Here is a 23,759-nt window from a genome sequence, read left to right on the forward strand (position 1 = left end):
AACGTTAAACATATTATATCGTAGGGTTTCGTATGAAATATTTAAAAATTTCATTGGTACAATTATTAAAGTACGAAGATTAAGAATCGTTTGTACCATTTGCTATTTTGCGTATGGACCGCTGTTTTAAAGGTAAACGATAAAACAAATATTTCTATAAAAAGAAATTACAGGCAAAGAGATGGATCGATCGATGGATCGATGAATCGCGAAATGAAGTTTCGTCTGGGCAGAACCGCGAACCGTCTCATGGTTCAGGTTCAGACGAGAGGAAAGGCAGGTAGGAGAAAAACAATCGCAGTTTGCCGCAACCAGAGACTCCAGCTATAGCGCTAGACATAATATTTACTTCTGCCCACCTGCCCCCTCGGGCAGCCACCGCCAATGTGGCGGCCATCTTGGGTTGGGAAGGTCAGCTGGAATTTGGAAGGTCTAAAGTGTACGCACGTTCCTACATTCGTAGAATTATCGTTAATTATGTCGCGAGCTCGGATCGTTCGACTCGTACATTATTATTTGGAAATTACAAAGAAACGACGAGAACGACGAATTTCTGAACCGAAATCAAACTTCGTATCGCTACAAAATCTTCAAAAATTTATGCGATTCGAGGGATCGATCGTAATCATCGACTCTTCGTCCCTCGATCTGCGAATTTTCCCGCCAAAACTGTAAATGCTCGATTCAACCGATGACCATGAAATATCCTGCGTTACGTGAATGTATACGCAAATTCCTTTATTTCCGTAAATATTAGGTAAATAGGTAATTAGGTAAATAGGTAGGTAATTAGGTAAATATTCCGTAGGCACGGAATTCTTCAAATCCGAAAATTTCAAGTTAAAAGTGTCGCGATGTTAGTCCATCGAAAAGAAACGCAAAGAACAAACAGCAACCGCGTTGCCAGAAAAATCCACTCTACGGTCATTACTTGCCACGACACACCTTTCTCCTTCTTCCCTTTTTCTTTTTTTCTTTCTTTTTTAATATTTTTTATCGCCAATATCGTTACGCGCCGGATAATTGGAAGCCATTTCAAGTCCTCTGCTCTCTTTCGCTTCTCTCTCTCTCTCTCTTTCTATCTTTCGATCCCTTGTTCACTATATACCTTTTTTTTTTTTTTTTTTTCTTGTATTCTCTCGTATTCTCTCGTATTGCTTCGGCTCAACGTACACACGTATAGATATTATGGCTGTCTCGTTTGTTCGGCCGTACATATACGGCTATATACATGCGCGTAACGTGAAATTAAATCGGGTCAATTAAGAACGCGTATTAATTTTGCTCATTAATCATCGGTGCGTGGGTACATCGATTATTTATTCGTAAATCAAATTTAATTACTGGCTGCGCGACCCCGGCTGGATTTACTCGAGCGAATAAATCAATGATTGTCCGAGGCGGGTAAGCAGCTAGAAGAGGAAGCCACGTGGAGGAACGGGTTTTGGGAAATGAACGTGACCTCGGGATGTTCGCTCTTGTTTACGCGAAATCCGTAGAGAATTAATTATACATGTACATCGTGATTATAGGAGGAATTTTGGTTATCGTTTCCTATTGTTTTAAGACCGTCATGAAATATGAGAAAATTTCCAGTTCCACGTAGTTTTCATATGAATCGATCCTTTCGGTTTCACCATACCATGGGAAATACTTAATGTTATAAATTTCACGTCGTTCCATTTTTGAAATTCAAAAACATCAAAAGAGACGTTATTTCTTTACTTGGATAATAGTATGCATCGCTCATAAAGAATCAGAGTACGTACTCTTCGTATCTGATAAATAATCTGGTTATAACATAGATAGAGAGAACAATGTATAGCGCATACAGGTAGATACAGTGGAATCCTTCGTCCTAGGCGAAATTTCACACCGAGATTTCGCAAAGAAATTTTATTTTTGCTGAGAAACGAACATAATGTCGAACGTATGGTTTAACGAATTATCGTACAACGAAGCAAGAATATTTCTAAGTATCCCGGAATTTATGTACTTTGTAAAAGTCAGAAACGAACGATAAAATACAAATTCGGCATGAATCGGTCAAGTTTGAGTGTCTTAGAAAAAGTTAATACAATGTTCAGTTAATAAAATTATAGAAACAATACAGAAAAGCCAATCGCTATCAACAATAGCAATTAATCCACCTTCTTCCCTCCAGAGAAGTAAAATAAATTCCAGCCCAGACCGTGAAAAGCATTTTTCCACGCGAGCAAGTCCACACCCATAAATTTGTTCCCGGTACGATGTAAAAATCGTGGTTAAAGGAGGAAAGATTCGACGATTCTCGATTTCTTTCGGTCGGAACAGCTTGACGTTCGACGAAAATCCGGCCTTTCACTTCCACGTGTCGAGCATCTCCTCGCGCGCCAGAAAACAGAAGGGAGCCGGCGTATTCGGGTCACGTGCCAGACGAACACTTGGAAAATTCCATTTCCAGCGTACCGCTAGCTATCGGAGATGGCTAACACAAGTATACGTCAGGAACGAGCCCAACGATCTCTTAAACTGCCTTAAAGCTTCCACGGACCTCGCAGATCCGTGGAACGAACCGCAAGCGGACGAATAAAGTCGTCGAATACAGAGATGCATTTCAGAACCAGCGTCGAACGATATCGATTACGAGTCGTACCGATATCACGTTTGCTTTTTCTCACACGGATGCGATCATCTAGAGAACACGTACCTCCGGAAAATACTTAGGAAAACGTCGAAATCGTCTTCGACGACCTGAACCTCGCAAAAAGATTCTGCCGCAGGTGTTCAGTTTTTAAACTCATTGTCGATCTTCTTGCCAGACGATTCGTCGATCTGCCCATTCAATGGCCAGATCCTTTCAGAAAACTCTTATTGCTTTTCACATGCCACGGAGCACCGTGAGCCAGAGTAACAAAAGCAGAGCGTCGAGTTCCTTGTTGGATACCAAAGCTGTAAGCTCCGCAACTCTAGAGCCGTGCCAGTACCTCAGACTTCAAGAGTATCGACACTCAAGGCCGTCATCGAGCCTAAACTCCGACGACACATTTGTAGTTCCGGTTATCGGCAATGCAATACTCTTGGAAATGGATCGACATCTCACGAGACGTCGATCTTGACACGTGCGTTTCTCCTATAATGAGCATAAAGTACGGAGTATAGAAGAGTCGACGCTGACAGGTATGTGTGGACTCTTCGCCACGTGAAAGCAAAATTAAACGTTTCCGTGCACTTCGATTTACGATTCAATCGGTGATTTGACTTTCTTTCCGAGGTTTTTCAGTGCATCTCAGTCGTCGTCGTCCGTTTAGATCGACGCTGACGTTCATACTAATTACTGTTTTGTGCTATCGTTCATTAGTAATTTGTCGTTAGCGTTGTCTAAAGGAGAGTAATGTCTCCTTTGATTGGAGTAGTTACATTTCAAGACGAATTTGTTTGTTGGACACTAACGGTTAATATATATGACAGTTGCAACAATATATACCTCGTATCGGATATTATTATCGAAAGAAGTTCAAGTCACAGAATTGCGTTAAGAATCACGAAACACTAAATCTTATTTTCCTTCCATTTGGAATCTAGGTTTCGTAATTTTGATGTCACCTGGCGTCTAAGATATATAGTTGGAAAAGGAATGGTTTCTTAAGTTGGAAGACACAAATTACCGCTAATAGTAGGCGATGTGTCTGTAGAATTTTATAAACGCGTTCGCGGTAAATCGCGTCAACCAGAGTCGCAAATTCTCGTTACAATTAGCTAATCGACGCCGCGAATTGGTCGATCACCTATTTCGTTTAGGACAACGAAATACAACATCAAGAGATGTTCACTGATCTAGGGATGATAAACCGGTGAAGTTCCATGACGATGCTATCGCAGAGGACACCTGGGGGGTTGGTCGTCCCACCACCGGTCGCTTGTGGGTGGAAATGATCGTTGAACATGGGAGAAACCCGACTTTCTCATTTTCTACCTGATGGAACAATAACCATAAGCAACATTTCGTCTTGAAGGTGTTTTATACAATTAACCCTCTCGCTACGACAGTGTGCTCCGTCGGAGTGACACCGCTGTACGGGCCACCGTGCCGCCGGAATAGCGGTACTGAACGGAGCACTATAAGCACTATAATATATATATATAATATATATAAGCACTATAGACGTCGTCTATAGACGACGCTCGTACGCACAGGTCATCGCGCGGACGTCGCCTATAGGCGACATACGTAACGAGAGGGTTAAGAGACTTGACAGTAAAATAAAAATGCTTAGTTTTATGACAGTTCCTTAGTCTTGACCGAGGGGTGGATTCCGGTTTATGTAAAGAGTCACCGGACGTAACAATATAATTGACATAAAGCACGACCGACGAAGGCTACCATCTTATAAAAATGTCTAAAAGAACGTTAATAAGAAAGAGTATTCCACCAAAATATCTCCAAGTCAAAAAAGAATTGCCTGAACCTCTTAAAATCGGAAGCAATCTTGCCCGATTCAGCTCACGTCCTCGAAAATACAATTTGACAATTATCTCGGAAGCGGCGAAGAAGAACAGAAGGGGTGGCTAGGTAAATTGGCCCTCGACGAAAACAATTCGCTTTCTTTCTTTGCCAAGTTTCCACGCGAATTGGCGGTAGCGCGTAGTCGTGTGCACGATCTTTGCAACGCGGTTCGTTTCTTTGCAAGAACGTGGGGGGGGAGGGTAGGAGTAGCGGAAATACAAGCTAAAAGGGATGGAAGGTGGTTCACGTGGAGGGAGGAATCTCGTAGCGAGAAACCAGTCCAGGTACGACGATGTTGCAACTTGAGCAGGCCGAGACAAGACGAGAGGGTAGAAGGGTGACGCCAGTCCGTGATCTAATTTGCAATGCAATCTAGAATAACAATGGTCGCGAAACGGGAGGGCGGACCTGGGTTGCTTCGACGAGCCGACAGAACCCGCAACTGGTAACTTTCTCGAACGACCTTCGTTCCACGGGGTTTCGGGGCTAATCCACCATAGCGAGATTTCACGGGTTAGCCGGGAAAATGTCTGGGATACGATGGTTCAGTGAAACCATCCAGGGATAGCATCGATTTGAGAAGCTTCGTTACTCAACCATTGGAGTCTTTTCGATTCAGTCTACGATTCCGGTTGGATGGTTTTGTGTTCCAACAATTAACGAAGTTCTGTACAAGTATACGTTTCTTGTTCGTGAGTTGTTCCTGGTTTTCATAAGTGAAAATAAAAACAATTTATCAGGCTCAGAGATGTACTCAAAACTTTAAAAAATAAGTGAAACGTCGATCAAAATCCGAGAGGGGTACGTGTAATAAAGAAAACAAACGATATCTTGATATTACGATGAGCGATATTTCGAAAGTTTCAAAGGGAGTGAAAAGGTATGTGCAGATTTAGCTCGGAATTTCGATAAAGAGGAAATCTTAGTAATTTGCAAGTGAATTTTAACGTGAATATAATTCATCTTCTCCTTCCTCGATCATCTTCCTTTACGATCTAACTAGATTACCAACGTACCTGTAATTTTCCAAGTATTCCCTAAACCATTCAACCAACATGAAATTTCGTCCGGCTCTCCAAACTTCCATATAAATTGCCACGTGCGTGAAGATTTAAGCGCGTCACGTGTCACGGAGCGGCGCGATGCGGCGTTTCGGTTAAATCGATCGAGGTCTCCACCGGTGGCCATTTGCCTGGTCCCGAGCTTCAACCGAAAATTTATCGACTAATTTCTATTTACGTGTACGAGTTCGCGGTCGTAAGCATGCCGAGGCGAATGGTAGATCGATAACGTCTAGCGTCGGCAACGCAACGACGACAACGACAACCGTCCTCGGAGGCAAACAATACGTCCCGTGTCCCGGAAGTCCGACGTCAGGGACATAAGCACGTCGTAGCGCGAGACAAATCGAATCAGGGACGTTCCCTCTCTATCCGTTCCACTTCCTCTTTCTCTCTCTCTCTCTCTTTCTCACGAGCTTTCTCTTTTCCTTCCGTGTTTCCGACGTTGATGTTATCAGCTCTTGTCGCGTCTGCTGCAAATAAATCTTTTGTGCAAGCGACGACGAAGGACCGCTTCTCTCCTTCGCTTCGGGGAAAAAAGGTTGCGGTATGACCTGGAGGAAATAGAAAGGAGGAGAGTTTCGTCGGTACCAGTTGAACAGATGGAACAAAGCGAAGGAAGAGAAGCGGGCGAGGATTTAAGAAAAGAAAGGGAAAAGGGCGTATAGCGTTTAGGTATTGATTATCGATGAGAAGACTTCAAGGTTGAAACTCAACACTGCATGGGTTAATTGGCTTACTGCAAATTGTGCGTTGAATGGTCTTTGCGAACGTTGGCATGCAGTTTGTCGAAAGATTTCTTGTACTGCTCTTGTACTTTTTCTTGATTTTCTTGATTTTCTCTTACGGTAAAAAAATTGGGTGGTATTCATGAATGGATAAAATTTTAAGAGCAATAATTCACCGTTGGTTGCAAATCTCACCTCGCGTGTTAAAAATTCTGGAAATAAGAGATGTCAGAAGATTGACGATCCTTTCATCGAAATGAACTACTTCGAGCAAACGTAGTACAAAGTATGACTTTTCAAGTTTAAAATCAGTCAACAAGTTGCAAAGGGTGAAGTTTCGATTATCCCTTAGTATCATCACAAACATCACAGGCAACTTTTGTATTTTCTCCTTCCTAACTCGTAGTAAATAATACGATATAAACAAATAAACAGGTAAAATCGAGATATAATATTTATCGGTGTTCTAGTAAGCCAATGATATATAATATATGCACGAGAATAGCATTTTTCGATCGGACGCACGTGCTCGGATCACCAAAACATGCAGGACTAGCGCGATGGAAATCGTTCCTGAAATTCGTTACACAATTCTGGAAATATGAGAGTCGATTTAGAAAGCCTGGATGCTCCAGGACAACCGTGCAGTCTACTGCGAATAAATCGTTCGCGGAAGCGACGCGACGCGACACGACCGGTGAACAGAGAGAAGAAGAACCTCTGCCAAGGGGAAACCTTGAGGAAAGGAAAGTCTCGTCTGGAGGAGAACAAAGGTGAAAAAGAACAAAGCAGCGGTAGAGAAAAAGTCTGAACAGGGAAAGCGAGAGAGGTGGGGGAGGGTAGAGGAAGAGGGAGAGAAAGGGAAGAAAGAAAGAGGCGGAGAAAGAGAAGGCACGGAATGTGGGCGCGAGAACTGTGGTCTGGTTTTCCAGACGGCTACCGAGAGGAAAACATGTGGGTTAGATAGGCGCAGCTGCGCTACCATCCCGACCGAGATTAGATATCAGCAGCTTTTTTCCAGACAGCCTTCGACGTTCCACGAATCGCGTAATAATCTCGCCGAAGGTCGACGACGCTCGCGAAATACCTTCGCCAAATGGGAAATTGTATTTGTCGATGGAAGAAAATTGTATTGGGTGGAAAATTAGTCACGTGTCGACCCATTGGCGCGTTAATTGCCACGATGGTGAACGGCGAAGCTTATCGAAATAGATTTACAACGATCGAAATAAGGAAGATTCGAGGAACTGAAATATTTTCACCGATACGAAACGCTTAAAAATTGCGCAAATATGATTTTATATTTGCGTAATATTTGCGGAAAATTAAACGATGCGGTGTAGTATATTTTTCGATCTATCGCGACTCCCATGGAGAAACGTATGAAATTGGAATAGCAGCGAACGTGTTAAGAACGAGCGTATAAAACGCAGGTTGAGTAAAAATGCAGCGTTATTAAAAAAATTTACATCGAGTATAGGTTACTGTCCTATCAAAGTATGAGAAATGTATTGAGATTACGGATACATTAGAGAAACCCATTATACAAATTGAAAACCCATTATACAATCGCCGTTGTTGATTAATAGTTAGATTTATGACCTCATTACTCACTTATCTCACTTAATCTCACTTATCACTTATCATTTGTATTCCTATCGGCCGTTAATTTTCTTTAATTCCTATCTAAATGAAAGAGATCCAAGGAGGAGAATAAAGGAATTTCGATATCCATAAAAATTTAGAATCCCAATGATTCTAATTAATTCGCCCTTCTCGGTTAACAGGTTAATAGATCGCGGATTACCGTTATTCTCACAATTATCAAGCTGCAAGCTACGTTGAATATGTGGTTAATATTTACCAGAGCGAGTAATAACTTCTTACGTCTATCTTATGCATCGTAAGATCGACTTATTCTATAAAAATATTCTATGCATTATTGATTGATTTATGAAGTGTACATTCCGCGAATTTAAAATGCAGAACATGTTCTAACAGTGTTAAGATTGCTGAAGCAAGTTAATTAATCAAGAAAATAGAATTATATAAAGTTGTTCAAAGCGTATAATTCAATCGTGGTGAAGCTGAGGTTTGCTTCGAGATATCGTAAATCATCGATGTGAGTGACGTTTTTCAAAGAGCATCGATTATATTAGGAGTAATAGTTGTTAGATCATCGCTGGATATTTATACGCCTGATCGTATCGATAATGGAATATTGTAAATTCATAATGCAGTAGCGGGGAACTCTAAGTCAAACGATAACAAGATGATAGAAGATACGATTCTCTCTGATGATAAACATTTCATCCACTGAAACGTTGATTTTTGACCTGATTCGCGAACATTATCGTCATCCCTCCAACTGTGTCTTATATTTAGTTGAACGCATTTAGACGAAAAATGAGATGAAATTGTAATAGAATCGAGTAATCATTTAACATAATAATTCTATAGACGTGAAAACTTGCAGTCAGCTTGTTATTTAATTAAAGTAAGTTTCTTGGATTGAGAATTTCAGGATGTAAAAGAACATCTTCAATCTTGATCGTATACATACGTACATACATATATTAAATATTACTCGAATTTTTAATTACGTTAATATTGTATGTATTTTGGACGATATTCAAGTTTTTGATTAAAAGTAATAATAAAATACAGTTACAGCTATGGATTAATAAAAAAGAAAATATACCCTAGATATACACATTTGTTCTAACTTTTATCCGCGTAAACTCAAAATAACGTGTATATTAACGTGTATATTTTTCTTTCCTACAAGGACTCTCTCTTATTTGAAGTGAATTTGTAGATATCTTAATATTATAATCACAAAACGAACGACATTCTAGTTTTACATTGACAATAAAAATATTTCAAGATTTGTAAAGAATCTCTCTAAATGTCCCGATATTATATAAAAAAAAAAAAAAAAAAAAAAAGGACTCACCGGTTTGCCAGGATGAGTGCGATTATCACTGTTCAAAATGAATTCATAGCTATCTTAATATCGTAAAATTACGTGTTTAAATGTGGATAAAAAAGGAAAAAAGTGATGGAAAAGAACTCACGCACCGGTGTGCCAGGGTGACGGTGGTGGTCCTGCAGCAGGAGACGTCGTTGATGCGACGCTGGGAGTTCCTCACGATGATGATGGTGATGGCGGTGATGATGTTGCCGATGGTGATGCAAGATCGAGGCGGAGGCTGGCTCGTGCAGTAGCAGTCGACGATGATGAAGATGATGAGATACCGTCGCCAGGACACCCACCAGTGCCCCGACTATCAAGACGAGCACCACTGACACTATGTAGCTACTCGCGTTCACTGTCAACAGAAATTTCTAATTGAAAATTCGAAGCTCTAACTGTCTAATTTTCTATGGAAATAATAATAATTTACGATAATAAATTACGGATATTTATAATAATGTATATTTTTACGAATATCGTTAGAGAAATGAATCATGAATAGAAATTTTTATATTTTATGTATTTTTTTTTTTCTTTTTTTTATATCACGTGCACTGTGTAAATTTGTGTAACTTTATAATCCCCATTGACGTATAAAAATTGGCAGTTTAATCGCAGGATAATTGACTCTTAATCTCCAGTTAAAAATGATCCTTTTATACTTGTAACATTTTCTGTGATTATCTTTTCTCGAATATTAATATTTTGCCCAATATCTACGGTATTTTCCAGAGAATGATAGTGCAAAAGTCGCTTTTCTTTTCGATGTTTACCACATTCATTGTCGTTATCCATACTGTATACGTATACGTATACTAATACTAATAAATATGAATTAAATATAAATATGAATAAATATGAATTAATTAAGAATTTTATTACGAAAGTTTCTTTCTCAGAACTTGTGATTGTTATCCGCATACGAATCGGTATGAAACAAACATTTATTATTAAAACGTATGACGAAATACACGCGGTGTACGTGTACTCGACTTTCTTAATTATCGAATTTTTATATATTACATATTATCGTAAAATTAGCAACATTTCTAAAGATTTCGACGGCACAGTCGTTAGAACGAAAACTAAACGACCAATGGCATACTTGCTCACCCGAGAAACGAATAGTCTACGTCGTAATCTGTATGACAGTGATAAGTGATAAGCGTCTTTTTTTTTCCACGGTAACGTTTCTTCCCAGGCCGTTTCCTGGGGGATCTAGAAGTTGTTTGGTGAAATATCACTCGAGATAAGTGTGGCTCTAGAAAATGATATCGAGATGCATTGGTAGAGTAAACTAGAGCGAACGAGTGACTTCATTTCTATGAAATCGAGAGACGTTCGTATTTTTATTAAATATATTTATTACGTACGTAGTCCCTGTTTACTGTGACTTTATCAATTTCTGCTATTTATTCATCAGGCGGAAAATAAACAGTAATATTTTTATACAATTGTAGATGGTAAACGAAACTATTTCATATTTTGTCTACGCTTATGTTTGTCGTCATTTTTATAAAATACAATTTTTTATCGCAATTCTTTGATTTCCCTCAGGTCGAAAGTTCATGAAGAAAAGTAATAACAAGCGATGTTGATCGTCTATCAAGTAGATTCGAAATCTAAATCATAGTGACATTAATGGAGAACATTCGATCTGTGGCGGATACTAAACGCGTTGAATTGTTTAATAACGAGACGAGTGAATAATTGCGATGGTCAGATATACTAAAAATCATTCTAAGTAGAAAATAAAGAGTTAGTATATTACGCTATAATCGTTGCTCGCACGATGCCTACGCTCGATAGACTGCTAGACTGCTAGTTTCACTATAACGATACTGGTTATGAACGTACTAGAGAGCATGTTCGTCTATTTATACAGGTCGGGGAAAGGGAAAAGTTTGTATTAGATTCCGGTTGATATTTACACATAACGACGATATTGTTTCGTCCTTAGTTTGTTTACTTTTAAATCTTGTATTGAGTTGGCAACTAAGTGATTGTGGGTTTTGTCATTAAGTCGTATTGACAGCCCAATTCATAGAAACGGTGTTGATACTCGCAGGCAAAACAACATGAGTTACTCTCGATGCGAATCGTCTTATGACTCATGTGCCGCTACAGACCTGTTGTTTGATTTGTTTTGGTTGTGTTGCCGTTAATTTTTGAATTTAGATTAAATGGTAGCGTTGTCTGATGTTTAATGCGATTGGCAATTAAACTCCACGTTTCGGCTAAACTGCTACGTGCAGGGGTACTGGCACGGGAGAGGATCAAGGTTGGTGAAAATAAATGTTCGCTTAATCCTATTATATTATTAGACAAATATTTTCCACAACAAATGTTTATTCTAATTCTAATTGAGTATTGACAGAATTGTCGTTGAGATTTCGAATACTCGAAGTTACAATCGTTCGCGATACGTTTTCACTCTTATTAATTACAAGATTTTTATTTAATTGATTTTCAATAATTTACAAATTGACAAATACAAACACGTCGATTAACAAAACTGACAAGAACTGGGAACTAATGAAACAAGAACTAAAAGCTAAAGAACTAAAGGACTAAAGATCTTAAGAGCTAAGAGCAAGAAACTAAGAGCTGAAGGAACTAAGAGTTGAAAAACTAAGGAACTAAAGAATTGAAAGGCAAAGGAACTGAGAAATTAAGAGCTAAAGGAATTGAGAACTAATCGCTATGAACAAAGAAATTACTTGCCAAGAATTGGGGAACTGATCGCCAAGAACCAAGGAATTAATCACCAAAAACTGAGCAACTAATCACACAGAACTGAGGAATCAACTACTCTGAACTAAGGACTTATCTCTGTATCTTCTATGTCGCTATGCTTATTTATAATTAGGTTTACCGTGGAGGAGTCGTCATGTGGCGGGTTATTCCGTGGGGGTTGTGAGGCTCGAATTTGGTTTCTATACAAATTGTTAAATTTTATTTGAATCTGAAATTGAAACGCTCACTCGCGCTATTGGTAGTTTTAGTCTACGTTACGGCGCGTGCACAGCGCGGGACGTGACACTAAACAAATCTCATTTCTCCAAGAATCGTTTCCAAAAATCATGAAAGATCCTTACATAGACCGAGTCCTACTTGTTCCTTCAAAATCACACTATTTGCTGTTTAATCGCGAATTATCGCGAATAAAAGGAACATCGCGTAACATAAATACAATGGCAGTCTGACGAAGCTGAAGTATGCGTGAACGAATTCCATTCTGAAGAATTATTCAAACAGACGTACAGCCAAAGCTTTTCAACAGAGCCGTAGCGTCGTCGTTGGCGCGACAACGTAGTAGCAAAAGGTATCGACTAACTTGCCGCTCTCAGTCAATTTCGTACGTGATGCGTGAAAAAGACTCAGAGGCAGCAAATTTCAACCTGGGGAGTTTCCATGTTCCGGGACCAGGGTCCTTTCCCCATTCACGAAGTGTACGGTGCTGGAAAATTTCTTATAGTCTGGCTCAGCGTCCTGCGCTCAACATCTCAGGTAGCTTTGTTTCCATGCACGAAATATCGCGAAATTATACAGAGTGGATAGTACAGAGTTCTACTATACATACTTGCAAACATACACGGTGGTTATAAAAAATATTTGCATAACTATTATTTTTCGACCAAGCAGTTTTCTATTAAATTCTATTACACATTTCATATCCATGGATTGAAACTTTTCTACTCGTACGAAAGTATGTACATTATGTCTAAGATACATATGCATATACATGTACATACATAATCGCGATATGTCAAAGTATAAGTATAATTGATGCTGTCGTCTCTCGTCAGCCTTCCGACGACGTTATCCAGGATCAAATTAATAAAATTCGTTCTATTTTCTGCTCTAACCTTTGCAACATCTTTGTCTTGTAATCATGAGAAGGGCAAGGTGCAAGATGGATAAAAAGGGAGCGGCGATACTCAGTAAACGACTCGCACACGGTCGTAACTCGCCGTGTACCTAAAGAGGTGAGCCAGAAACTATGTGTATATGTATATGTGTTTGTATAGGTGTGTGTGTGTGTGTGTGTGTTTATACGAGGACGTGGCAGTCGCGATTGGTGCGACAGGATGAGACACGACCATAAAACCTTATCAACGTTCATCATCGCCGGTTCAACGGTTTGAACTGCTCGTCACCCAGGCGCTCGTTAAACGCTCTACGAGTCGCGACGGTGCAGCACCCCGTGGCCTCGTGGTCACGTCGAGACGCTCGGCAACGGACGACGAAAAAAAGCAGGCAGAAGAGGGCGAAAAGAGGTCCCTGACCCTGGCTGAAACTTGGCCGAAACGGTCGTGCACCAGTCGCTATGCCCGTGGACGTGGACAAAGGACTCTCGAGTACCGACGCTGAAAACTCGCTGGAGCGGAGATCTCTCCGACAACGAAGTTGCTTCGCCAATTTTTACGTGGCATTCACTATGCTACGAGTCGTATCCAACAACACGGCTTTAGGATCACGGCGAAAAGTCATACGTTATAGACGAAGGGAATTCTTTTCTCATCTCACGGCACGCATATACTAATTATTTTTTAATTAAAATTCTGCGGCACACCAAAGAACATACTATATTTGCTACGAGTTATGACATTCACGCTGTGAATGGGCGGCTATTGTAGCTTTTAATTTGACAATGTAAGAGAAGAGAAACCAGTAAGTCAATAGTCAGGTACTACGTGTTGTAAAAATTCTGGCGGCGCACCGGCACTGAAAATCGTCGAGTTATAGAAAATTATTTACCTACGAGTAGTATTTTCTTTTTGGATCTTAGGAGAAGTCCAGTACTGTTGCGAGCAACACTCGAGGTAGGGAACGAAAATTAGGTAGAAAATTGTAAGTAGGAAGATCGCTAGGTTCGCTTTATTCCTAGAAATCATCTTGGTAACTAGTGTTTTGAGCGGGGCAACGTGAATCACGGTAGCCATTCAGAATCACATACTGCGGAAAACATTCAATAACTGAAGAAATAACAAGGCTAATTAAGAAGACGCAAGAAGGAAGAATATTTAGAATATCTCAACCCTCGTAATTTACAATTACGTATCTAAAAGTATAGTCTAAAAATAAGACGTCCAAGGAAAGATACCTCGATCCCTATTACCTTCACCACACCCTCGATTGCTATCATATTCGAACAAAACGAGCCAGTTCGGCAAGTTACGAAGAACGGTGGTGGTGTCCTGTCGAAGGTTGGTTCGCAGCAGTCCAAGTCGCCAAACGTTCGGCGTGTCAATATTTGACGGAGTGTTTAGGACGTCTGGCGTCACGACGCGACGCCACGCGTGGATAGCCAGACAGGACGAAGGTCCTTCCAGCATTAGCCTGTCCCCGAATCTCTACACTGGTATTCCTTTCGGAAAGAAACGAGAAAAGAACAAAGCTGGAGCATGGGTGTCGGGACGTTGGCAATTTGCGAGGATCGTTTACTTCCGTCTCTCAAGGAGGAACGCTCGACATTCCGGTCGAGCGCGCGATCAAAGGCGAGAGCAGGCTTTTTTTCCTGGCGGAGCGGAGGCCAGAGATTTCCCTGAAGAGGTTTTGAAAGGCGACCTTCGTGACTCCGCGCGAGCCAACTGTTGTTCGTGTTGGTCGGAGTACTGTGAGTAGCGAACAGAGATCGTATATGCCGACCACGACTCTGAATTTCAGAAAACGAAGAGGAGAGTTAACTTTGTTGCCGCGTACTCTACATAGAGAGGCTCGTGAAAGTATTCGAATATCTCTAGACACCTTTTACGATTATATTATGTGCGCCATACGAAACGTTTTAAAATTTTGTTGCCACTATTACGACGCTCGACTATCACGATTATGTTACGAAAGTTGGAAAATATATACAGCGGAAAGTATCACTACGTATCCTTATTTATCAACGAACAGCCTTTTTAGCATCTTCAATCCTATAATATTATAATCCCATGAAATTTTTGTAGTCGTACGAAAGTACATATGTAGTGTCTATTAAATACATAATACTAAATATAGTACGCTTGTGATTAAGTAGCATGTATAGTAGGTACTACAATAAATACAACGGTGTGTAGAAAGAAGGTTACAAGATACATACATATTTATTGTTGTGTATACAAGTACGAGAATATATTTCGTAGAAAGCATAAATGTATTTAAACGATCAATTATCCATTACGTTAATAAGCATGAATTTTCAGTGGCATCGTTTTTAACATTTATTATATGCTTCGGATAGTTATTGTAATTTCTAACGAGTATATATTTTGCAGTAAATATTTCGTAATTCCTATGCACATTTCCAAATTGATTTCCAATTTCATCGATATAATCACGACGATCGTGTCTCGTTGTAAAACCAATGAGATTTCAAAATATTTTGGGTATATAAAACGTATAATATAATAACGTATAATAAATAAAACTGCTCCACGTAGGTAAATGGTCATATGCTATCGTGAGCCAATACAGAATCTTGGCATATTATCCTGATCCCCGAAGACAGCTCGTAACGTACCTTTCTATCTTCCTTTTTCTAGCGGCTGATGCAAAAGGGATTGTCAGGTAGCGAGGTCCCTTCGACTCTTTTATAGTCTTTCTGCGTCCTTCTCAAGTCAGAGGATCCTCCAAGACGCCCGACATGGACACGGCGACAGACTTGGATCACGATCCACTGATCCTCTTCCAACGATTTATGTATTACTCGAGTTTGATATTCGAGACCGAATAGAAATCAGTTGGATGGGAGGGGTCTAGATTTTCGGAATAAAATTTTGAATTACCATAATCCATACACTTAACTATGATGGATTTTCACTTGTAAAACCACGTCTAATCTCTCTTTCTCCTGTGTACTATGAGGAGAATACGAATAGAAAAGGATACAAAGAGAAACTGAGAAGAAAGAACGTACCTTGGAAATTCGTAGGAGTATTCGTAACACACGTACGGAGTATAATTACGTTCACTCAAAAATTCCTGCACGAATTTTCAACACCGTCGAAAAATAGAGCTTCGTATGAAAAGAACTATATGTTGAACATTTGTCACGAATTAAACAAACTAAATCGTGGAAAACAATCAACGATTCCGATCCGCTTTTTGAACATAATAACATTGTTCAGACTAAAAATTTGTCAATAAAGTATTGATAAACTACGAGTATCTTCTACACGCTTTTATCGACAATGCGTGAAACATAGTTATACAACGAATTTAAAGAACTTAAAAAAAGATATGGATATTCGAGAAGGACGAAACGAATCGCGTCGATGTCATAACCTAATTTTTCATTCGAGCAGCGTAGCATATAGATTGGTACACACATTAACCAACGAACCAGCGAAAAGCTGTCGATCGACGCGACAGAAAAATCCGTCGCAGCGGGCAATCCGTGGGGGCCAATTCCGCGTTCGTTCACCGGTCACTAAAAATTACAGCGTCGCCTCGTAACCGTTCCAATCGATGCCGGCCGTCGCGACCGAAAATCCATTCAAATTGGCCGTCGAAGCCGCGGCTGATATCCGCTCGAATCATGAAACTTGGACGGAACGCCAGGATGAGTCAGGTCTGATTCACCGGCGTGACAAGAGTGTAAAGAGATTAAACTTTGATGAAAGGTAGCGTACAGGAGGAAATAACACAATTTTTCGCTGCAGTCGTATTTCGGATGTATAGCTTTGTCAATACTTGTTCGAAGAATATCAATTTTAATGGAAATGCTAATGTTTTCTGAACTTTGGTTTAGAAACAGAGCGTAGATTTATCAGGATGTAACGCATGATTTTAAACGACTCAGATTTGGCTGAATAATGAGAAAGACACGTAATTGATGGTATAAACGACAAAGAGAATTTTAAAATGACATGTAACGATGTATACCTAAATACAGGGATAAAAAGATTTAAGCGATCGAAGAATAAAAATGCATATTTCAAATGGACGTTTCCGATCTAATAACTCGACTGCGATGAAAATTTTCATACAGTTTCGTATTTTTCTGAAGAGAACTAAAGAAATGGAACCTACGTGATACCTAATTTGTTTCGTCTACTAAAATTAATACGGTTACTCCACTTTTCGATATTTTACATATATTTTTCTCTATACTATATGTCGATACTATATATCTATACTATATATCGAAAATATAGAATAAAAATTTTTTTTTAATTTTCTTTTTTTCTTTTTTAAATTTTTCCATCGAGACAACGATCTACAGTGAGATCCGTTATAACGTACCTCAGGCGTACCGAGCGAAAATTCAAAGTCGATTTTCTCGAAAACAAAGCCTCAAACGAAAAATTTTTATTCTATATTTTCGACTTCTTTTTTCGCGTAGAATCACCCTTTTTCCGCTTGTACCACCAGTTACCAACCACCCTGTATATATGTTCTCTTTGCATAAACGCACAAAAATACTAATATAACATACAACTAAACCATAACTAAAATAACATACAATACTAATGGCATCTTCTATTTCGTACGACAAAGAAACTAGCCGATGTACTGAACATTTTATTAACAGGCGCGTGTAATTTCAAATTCGTAAACCGTATCGAAATTTTATCCAGAACATGGAGTAATTAATCCAAGAATTTCGAGAGGGAGGACACCATATTTTCGGCCAATAGACGCGCTTATCTTTGTAATTATATCGCGTTTATCGGAAGCGAGACTCGCCGTTCCTTTGCCTAATCCTTTCAGTTCTCTGTTATACATCGTCGTTCCGAATTCCTCGTATCTCGCGTTCCATGGCATCCGATGCTGCACGACACGGGCCTCGTCCACACGACACCGCATAAGAAGAGCAGGTGCATCCGGACGATCGTTCGGATGCATCGTTTCGCAGGCTTCGTGAGCCTTTGGGCGGCGCGGCGTGGCAGTCCGCGTTCAATTCCGATCATACGCGCGCGCGGAGCTTCGGCCTCCGGCGAGCGTGTGCAACGAGTCGACGTCCTCCTGGTTCGTAACTCGTAACGCGCGGCCACACACTCTACACGAGCCGGTTGTATGCGCACCAGTCGTCCGAGTGGGTTCGTGTGCGCGCACTTAGGCCGCCGCGCCGCGACGGTGCGGTGCAGTGGACGCGCTTGCATTGTGGAGTAGCGACCGAGCAAAAGGGGGTGAGAGAGCGGAAAAGAAAGCTGGACGAGGCGGTGGAGGAGGTGGAGGAGGAGGACGGTGCAGCGCATGCAGTGCAGACAAAAAACGATGAGCTGCGGTGGGGGCCAGACGGGGGGCAAAAACACGCGACGGGCCCCAAACCCAGGCCTCTCTTCTGCCGCAACCGACTCCCTTGCTACCTATATATGTACACGTGAATAGCAAGGGAGCAGCGTATGTCTGCGTAGATGCACTTTAAGCACGACGCATGGCCGCCAGCCTCGTGCATGCACCGCGCGATAGAAGCCAATCCGCCAGGGGGTGTCGCATATTGTGGCCCATGTATGCGAACGTGATCTTCGAGAATCGGCAGTTTCGGCTTTTCCTCGCCAATTTCGCAGTGGAATTTGCACGTTGGGGTTGGTTACTGAAAACGTTCCAGTAATCGTAAATATCCGCTTCCTTCCGCTCGGATTTATACGAAGATAAATCTACAACTCGCGACGTGGGAATCGGTGAAGCCGCTTGTTAGCCAAACTCGGTTAATTACGTGAAACGAAGCGGAGGAAATTGATGAAATTATATTTATCAGATTTACATCGGTCGAATTTTAAAAATTCCAAAAAAAAAAAACGAAGTTACCACTGACATATTAAATTATAAAAAAATTCCTGATGAAAAAGACAGATACGATGTTGGCTTTGCACTATGCTTCGGATCCAATTAAAGTAGACGCTGTTACATACTATATGAGGTTTTACTTTTTCCTTGCAGGATATTAGAGCGAGTTTACTGATCATTCAAGCTGGAAAGTACGCAGATTGGATAGAGAATGTTCAGTGGATGGGTTCGTTTCTTGGCTTGCGATATCGATTACGGTCCAAATTTAATAAAAGTAGACTGCAAGCTAAGTTTAAATTTCATATATAGTTTCGATTCTTCGCGAAGGAATTCTTTCTGAAAACTACGAAGAAAATACTATTTTATGAATTGTTAATAGAAAAATCTTTTTTCTTTTGTTCCTTTTTTTTGCAGAAACCTATAACTTTGTTTCATTATAATATAAAATTGTACATCTCTCAATTCGAAAGTATCTCTCGTAAGAAACGACTATGATACTTCACCACTGCTGTTTATAAAATTCCACAGACTCCATTTTCGAAAAATATCTAACAAAACCTAGCTACTCCGCACGATATCAAAAACAACTCTACCCATGTCACTCTCAATGGACACTTTAGTCCGAAAAATCCAATAATTACAAGTAGGTACAATAAGAATCCAGCCGCTTGTCTTTTTCATCTCATCTCTGCAACAGCTCCAATTCATTTCTCTCAAAAAGGAATGCTCTGTCTCCCAGCCATCTAATCTCCCATTATCGTTTTCACGGTTACTATCAACACGGTCGTTTCGTCGACCATCGACCAATATACGGTTCATCGTATCACGTACCAGCCGCGAATAGAAAGCAATCTATTAGGTTGTCCGGAAAGTTTCTTTCGTTTTAGAAGGAAATAATAGACGCACAATGTTTTTTGTTTTATATCAGTTTATTGAATTATGCACGAACATAATAATAGAAATATAACGAAATGGATCATACCTAATTTAATAAAATAATATAAAACAGAAATTGTTGTTCATCTATTATCACCTTATGAAACGAAAGAAACTTTTCGGACAACCTAATATAATCTCTGGTCGACGAATAAGAATCATTGAAAACATTGGATATTCTTTATTCTTTGAATAAGATCGAAAGACGCGAGAGGATTCTAATAGAAAAGAGTTCGTTAATTAGCCGTACGTATACGCGTAAAGAAACTCACTGGGAAATCCTATAATTCATCCTGAAATCGTATAATTCAATATTGAAATTCACTTCAGCTTTCACACTACCAAGCAACGATTTTCGTTCTAATATTAGTTTTCATATGCAGTGTGATTCGCGAGAGTAAAAAATTTTCATACATGTACATATTATGTTACATAACTGTAAAGTGACACGATTGTCACGATGAAATAACGAAACTTGAAAATGTTTCGTAAAACACACACGATACATTTGTAAAAATTTTCCAATACTTTCCTGAGCTACTACCTATATCTTGTTTATTGTATATGCACGTGTAATTGTACATGTACGTATAATTAATAACAATTCGGAAAACTAGGAAGAATTTCCCCATTTATCTGATATTATATTATACGTAGATACTCGTATATGTGACATATCCTACTTGGAAAATGGAAAATGAAAATTCCTATATGCGATCCTAAATCAACGATTGTCTTTCATATTTGAAACGAGACACGAGGACAAGCGGATGACTCGTCGTCATTTCGTTATGCAATACTCGTCACCACGTATTTCCGATGTTATGTAGGTGGACAACGCGGTGTCGTAATCAAGAGGTGCGTGCAGGTGCGACCTTTGGTACTCTTTTTGTGCTGATCCCTTCTCTCTCTCTCTCTACTCAGTCTTGCAACCGTGTCGGTCGCTGTACATACAAATGGCACGTTTCGCAGGCAGAAAATATATGGCAATTAACCGGTGTTGTAATCCGTAAATACATGGTCTGACCGAACTCGATGGCCGCACCGACGATAAATGGCGAGAACTTCCGCGATTTTTGCATTTCAACCGTGACGAATGTCGCGCGACTAGACTGCAAATACGCGACGAGCATGTGCAACGGCGACGCGACGCGACGCGTCGATCGAAATTCGCGCGTGTAATCGCCGATCGATTCGCGATGCTCGTCTCGTTTTTAAAATAGATGGAAGAACGACGGTGCTTCGTTTGGGGTTTGCCTGACGTTGGGCGGATTTTTCAAAAAAATGTTTCTTCGAAGAATTTTCAATAAATGATTTGTAACGTTTTCTGACCATGTCACAGTCATTCGTTCAAGTAATTATCATACGACGTTTTGTTCTAATAAATAGGAATCACGGTAGACGGTATAAAGTTTAAAGACAAAATTAATGTCACGTTATCACATCTAAATAAAAATTTCTTCGCCATAATCATATAACTTGGTGCGTGACTATAACGATTTAATAACGCAACTTGTATTTATAATGATAGTATTACAGATTAATTGGAAATTCATCTTCGTTATATTGCTATACCAGCTAGAGATCTGCAGCTAGAGATTAACCGCAAATCAGGTTCGAAAACTTTTTTCACCAGGGGTAATTCGAAACTTTTAAAACTCTGAACCGCTAACTGGTAGTTACTTTGAAACAGGTCGAAAAACCAATTAAAATGCAAATACGACTTCGGTACGGAACACCGAGAATCCATCGTTTCGTTCGCCAAAGACACGACATGTTCTCGAAAAATACTCGAGGAAACGCGTCTTGTTCACACCATAAATCATAGCCATCCCGCTTGGCAATTTATATTTTCATACGCTTTGTTTCATTAACTAAGTTTCTCTACCAAAAACAGTTTTACTCGTTAATTCATAATGTCATTCAAAATGTATAATTATATGTATATTTCAATTAATATCGTCCTATTAAATGAACTCTTACTATTTGAACTCGTAACTAAATGCGAATTTCCATTATTTGAATAAGAAATTAATCAGTGAAAAGTGTCGTACAATTGATACAAATGCAATAACATTAAATTTAATAACATTAACTCTAATTACATCGAAGCTATTTAGCCCCGAAAAATTCGAAATAAAATGAACAAAATTTTACATAAATTTTTTCATAAAATACAGCACGACGTTAAATCTTTCTTTCAAGCTTTCTTTTTTACAAAGCGTGCGAACAATAATCTACGTTAATTTTCGTTCGTTAAAAATCAACGAAAAAGGAGACAACCTGAGTAGATCTTTTGTTATTAAAGTCACTTACGGCATAGAACGTAATAGCGCAACGATGAGCGACAGAGCGTCGGTCATTGCGTAGACGAACTTTCCTAGGAAACAGAAATTAATTTTCCCCGGGGCACGAGTTACAAGCTTCTTTATAAATTATTAAAACTTTCGCGCCAACCTTCTCAGCTAAAGCTATATCTATATGTACGAGATATCCGCTTTTGTCGGTAAGGTTCTCATGAATATGTAACCGAGAGAGCCCTGCTACTGGATGTCGGCAGTTTTTCTTTTCGAACGGCAACTTTGTTAATCCTCGATCCGAAAAGCGTTTTGCATTTTGATATCGTGACAGGCAAACAGGTAGGTACTCTTGCTCCTTGTTACGATACGATGAAAGGGAAAGGAAAGAACGAACAGTTAACTAGCGCACGTACTTTTCCCTCCATTTACACTAGTAACAATGATGAATGTTTTAAGAATAACGAGCAATTAACAAGGAAAGTGTACATGTGAAAATAAGACACAGTTGATTAATGGAAAATATAGAGACGGTTCCTTGTATGAAAGATCGGAGAACAAGAATAGAAAGCAAAATATTCGAAGATTTTGTTTCTGCTTAATATCAATACAATTATATGTAAGATAATTAAAAATAAACGATTTTCTCTCATATGAAAGTAGAATTGATTACATAATTTGAATAACGAAGGTTCTACTATACAAAATATCGTAGCTCGAATTCGTAAGGTCAACGACTAAAACAATCGACCATTCTAAAAAAAAAAAAGCTATACTGTTAAATATCGTGCTTTTTACATGCAAATTAAAAATGTCTAAACCCGAAATACTGTGAATTCCGATTCCGATTCTGATATGTACCAATTGTAAGTTTAGTTTCGATTAATTAACGTTTAAAGTTCTTCTCAAATCTACCTGAAAAATATCTATACCGCGGTAAAGAAAACGCAAATTAAGATAAATTATATCGACAATATGGAATTAAAATATCTGAAAATATTCGAATATCTACTAATTACACAGAACCATCGCTAATTCTACGCAATTAGCTCGGGTTAATATCACACGAGTGGAAGTTGCGTAATATTTAGACACCGTCGTCGCACGTGTCATTTTTCTACATATGTAAACCGCAAACATTAAACTGTTTAGAACCACCGAACCAGATAATTGTCATTAACTATACGAGTGAACACGAACGAAGATATAGTGTGTCGGTTACAGTTACGAGACAGTCCACCTGCTGACAAGTTTAACACGCGTCGCAAATTGCCCATTATACGAGACATAAAATTTAAATATCACGTTCGCGAAAAGGAAGATCGTGTATATTGTATATATGCGGGCCGACTGATGTCATCGACAGATGGTCCCGCATATACGGGTGGCAAAGCATCGAAATATGTATTTTTTCATCCATGGCTGAGCAATATCGATCGCAAAGTGCTCAAGTCGCGTAGCCATCGTTCAGGAAATCTTATTCCCAAAACTAATCCCCGAAAGATAGTAAGAGGCGATTCGTAAAAATGACAAATTCATCTGTTCACCAAAAAT

At 39.5% G+C, this 23,759-nt stretch overlaps 1 protein-coding gene across 1 annotated transcript in view; it reads right to left on the minus strand.

The window, feature by feature from the left end:
- LOC138179118 (uncharacterized) overlaps positions 1-23,759 on the minus strand; it is a 183,253-nt gene that overhangs the window by 104,308 nt on the left and 55,186 nt on the right. Inside the window, exon 3 of the mRNA XM_069111569.1 lies at positions 9,357-9,607. Coding sequence (XP_068967670.1) covers positions 9,357-9,607 — 251 coding nt within the window. The remainder of the gene's footprint in view (positions 1-9,356; positions 9,608-23,759) is intronic.

Source organism: Bombus flavifrons, chromosome 4 (assembly GCF_040668555.2).
Source record: "Bombus flavifrons isolate JBK064 chromosome 4, iyBomFlav1_principal, whole genome shotgun sequence".
Lineage (NCBI taxonomy): Eukaryota > Metazoa > Arthropoda > Insecta > Hymenoptera > Apidae > Bombus > Bombus flavifrons.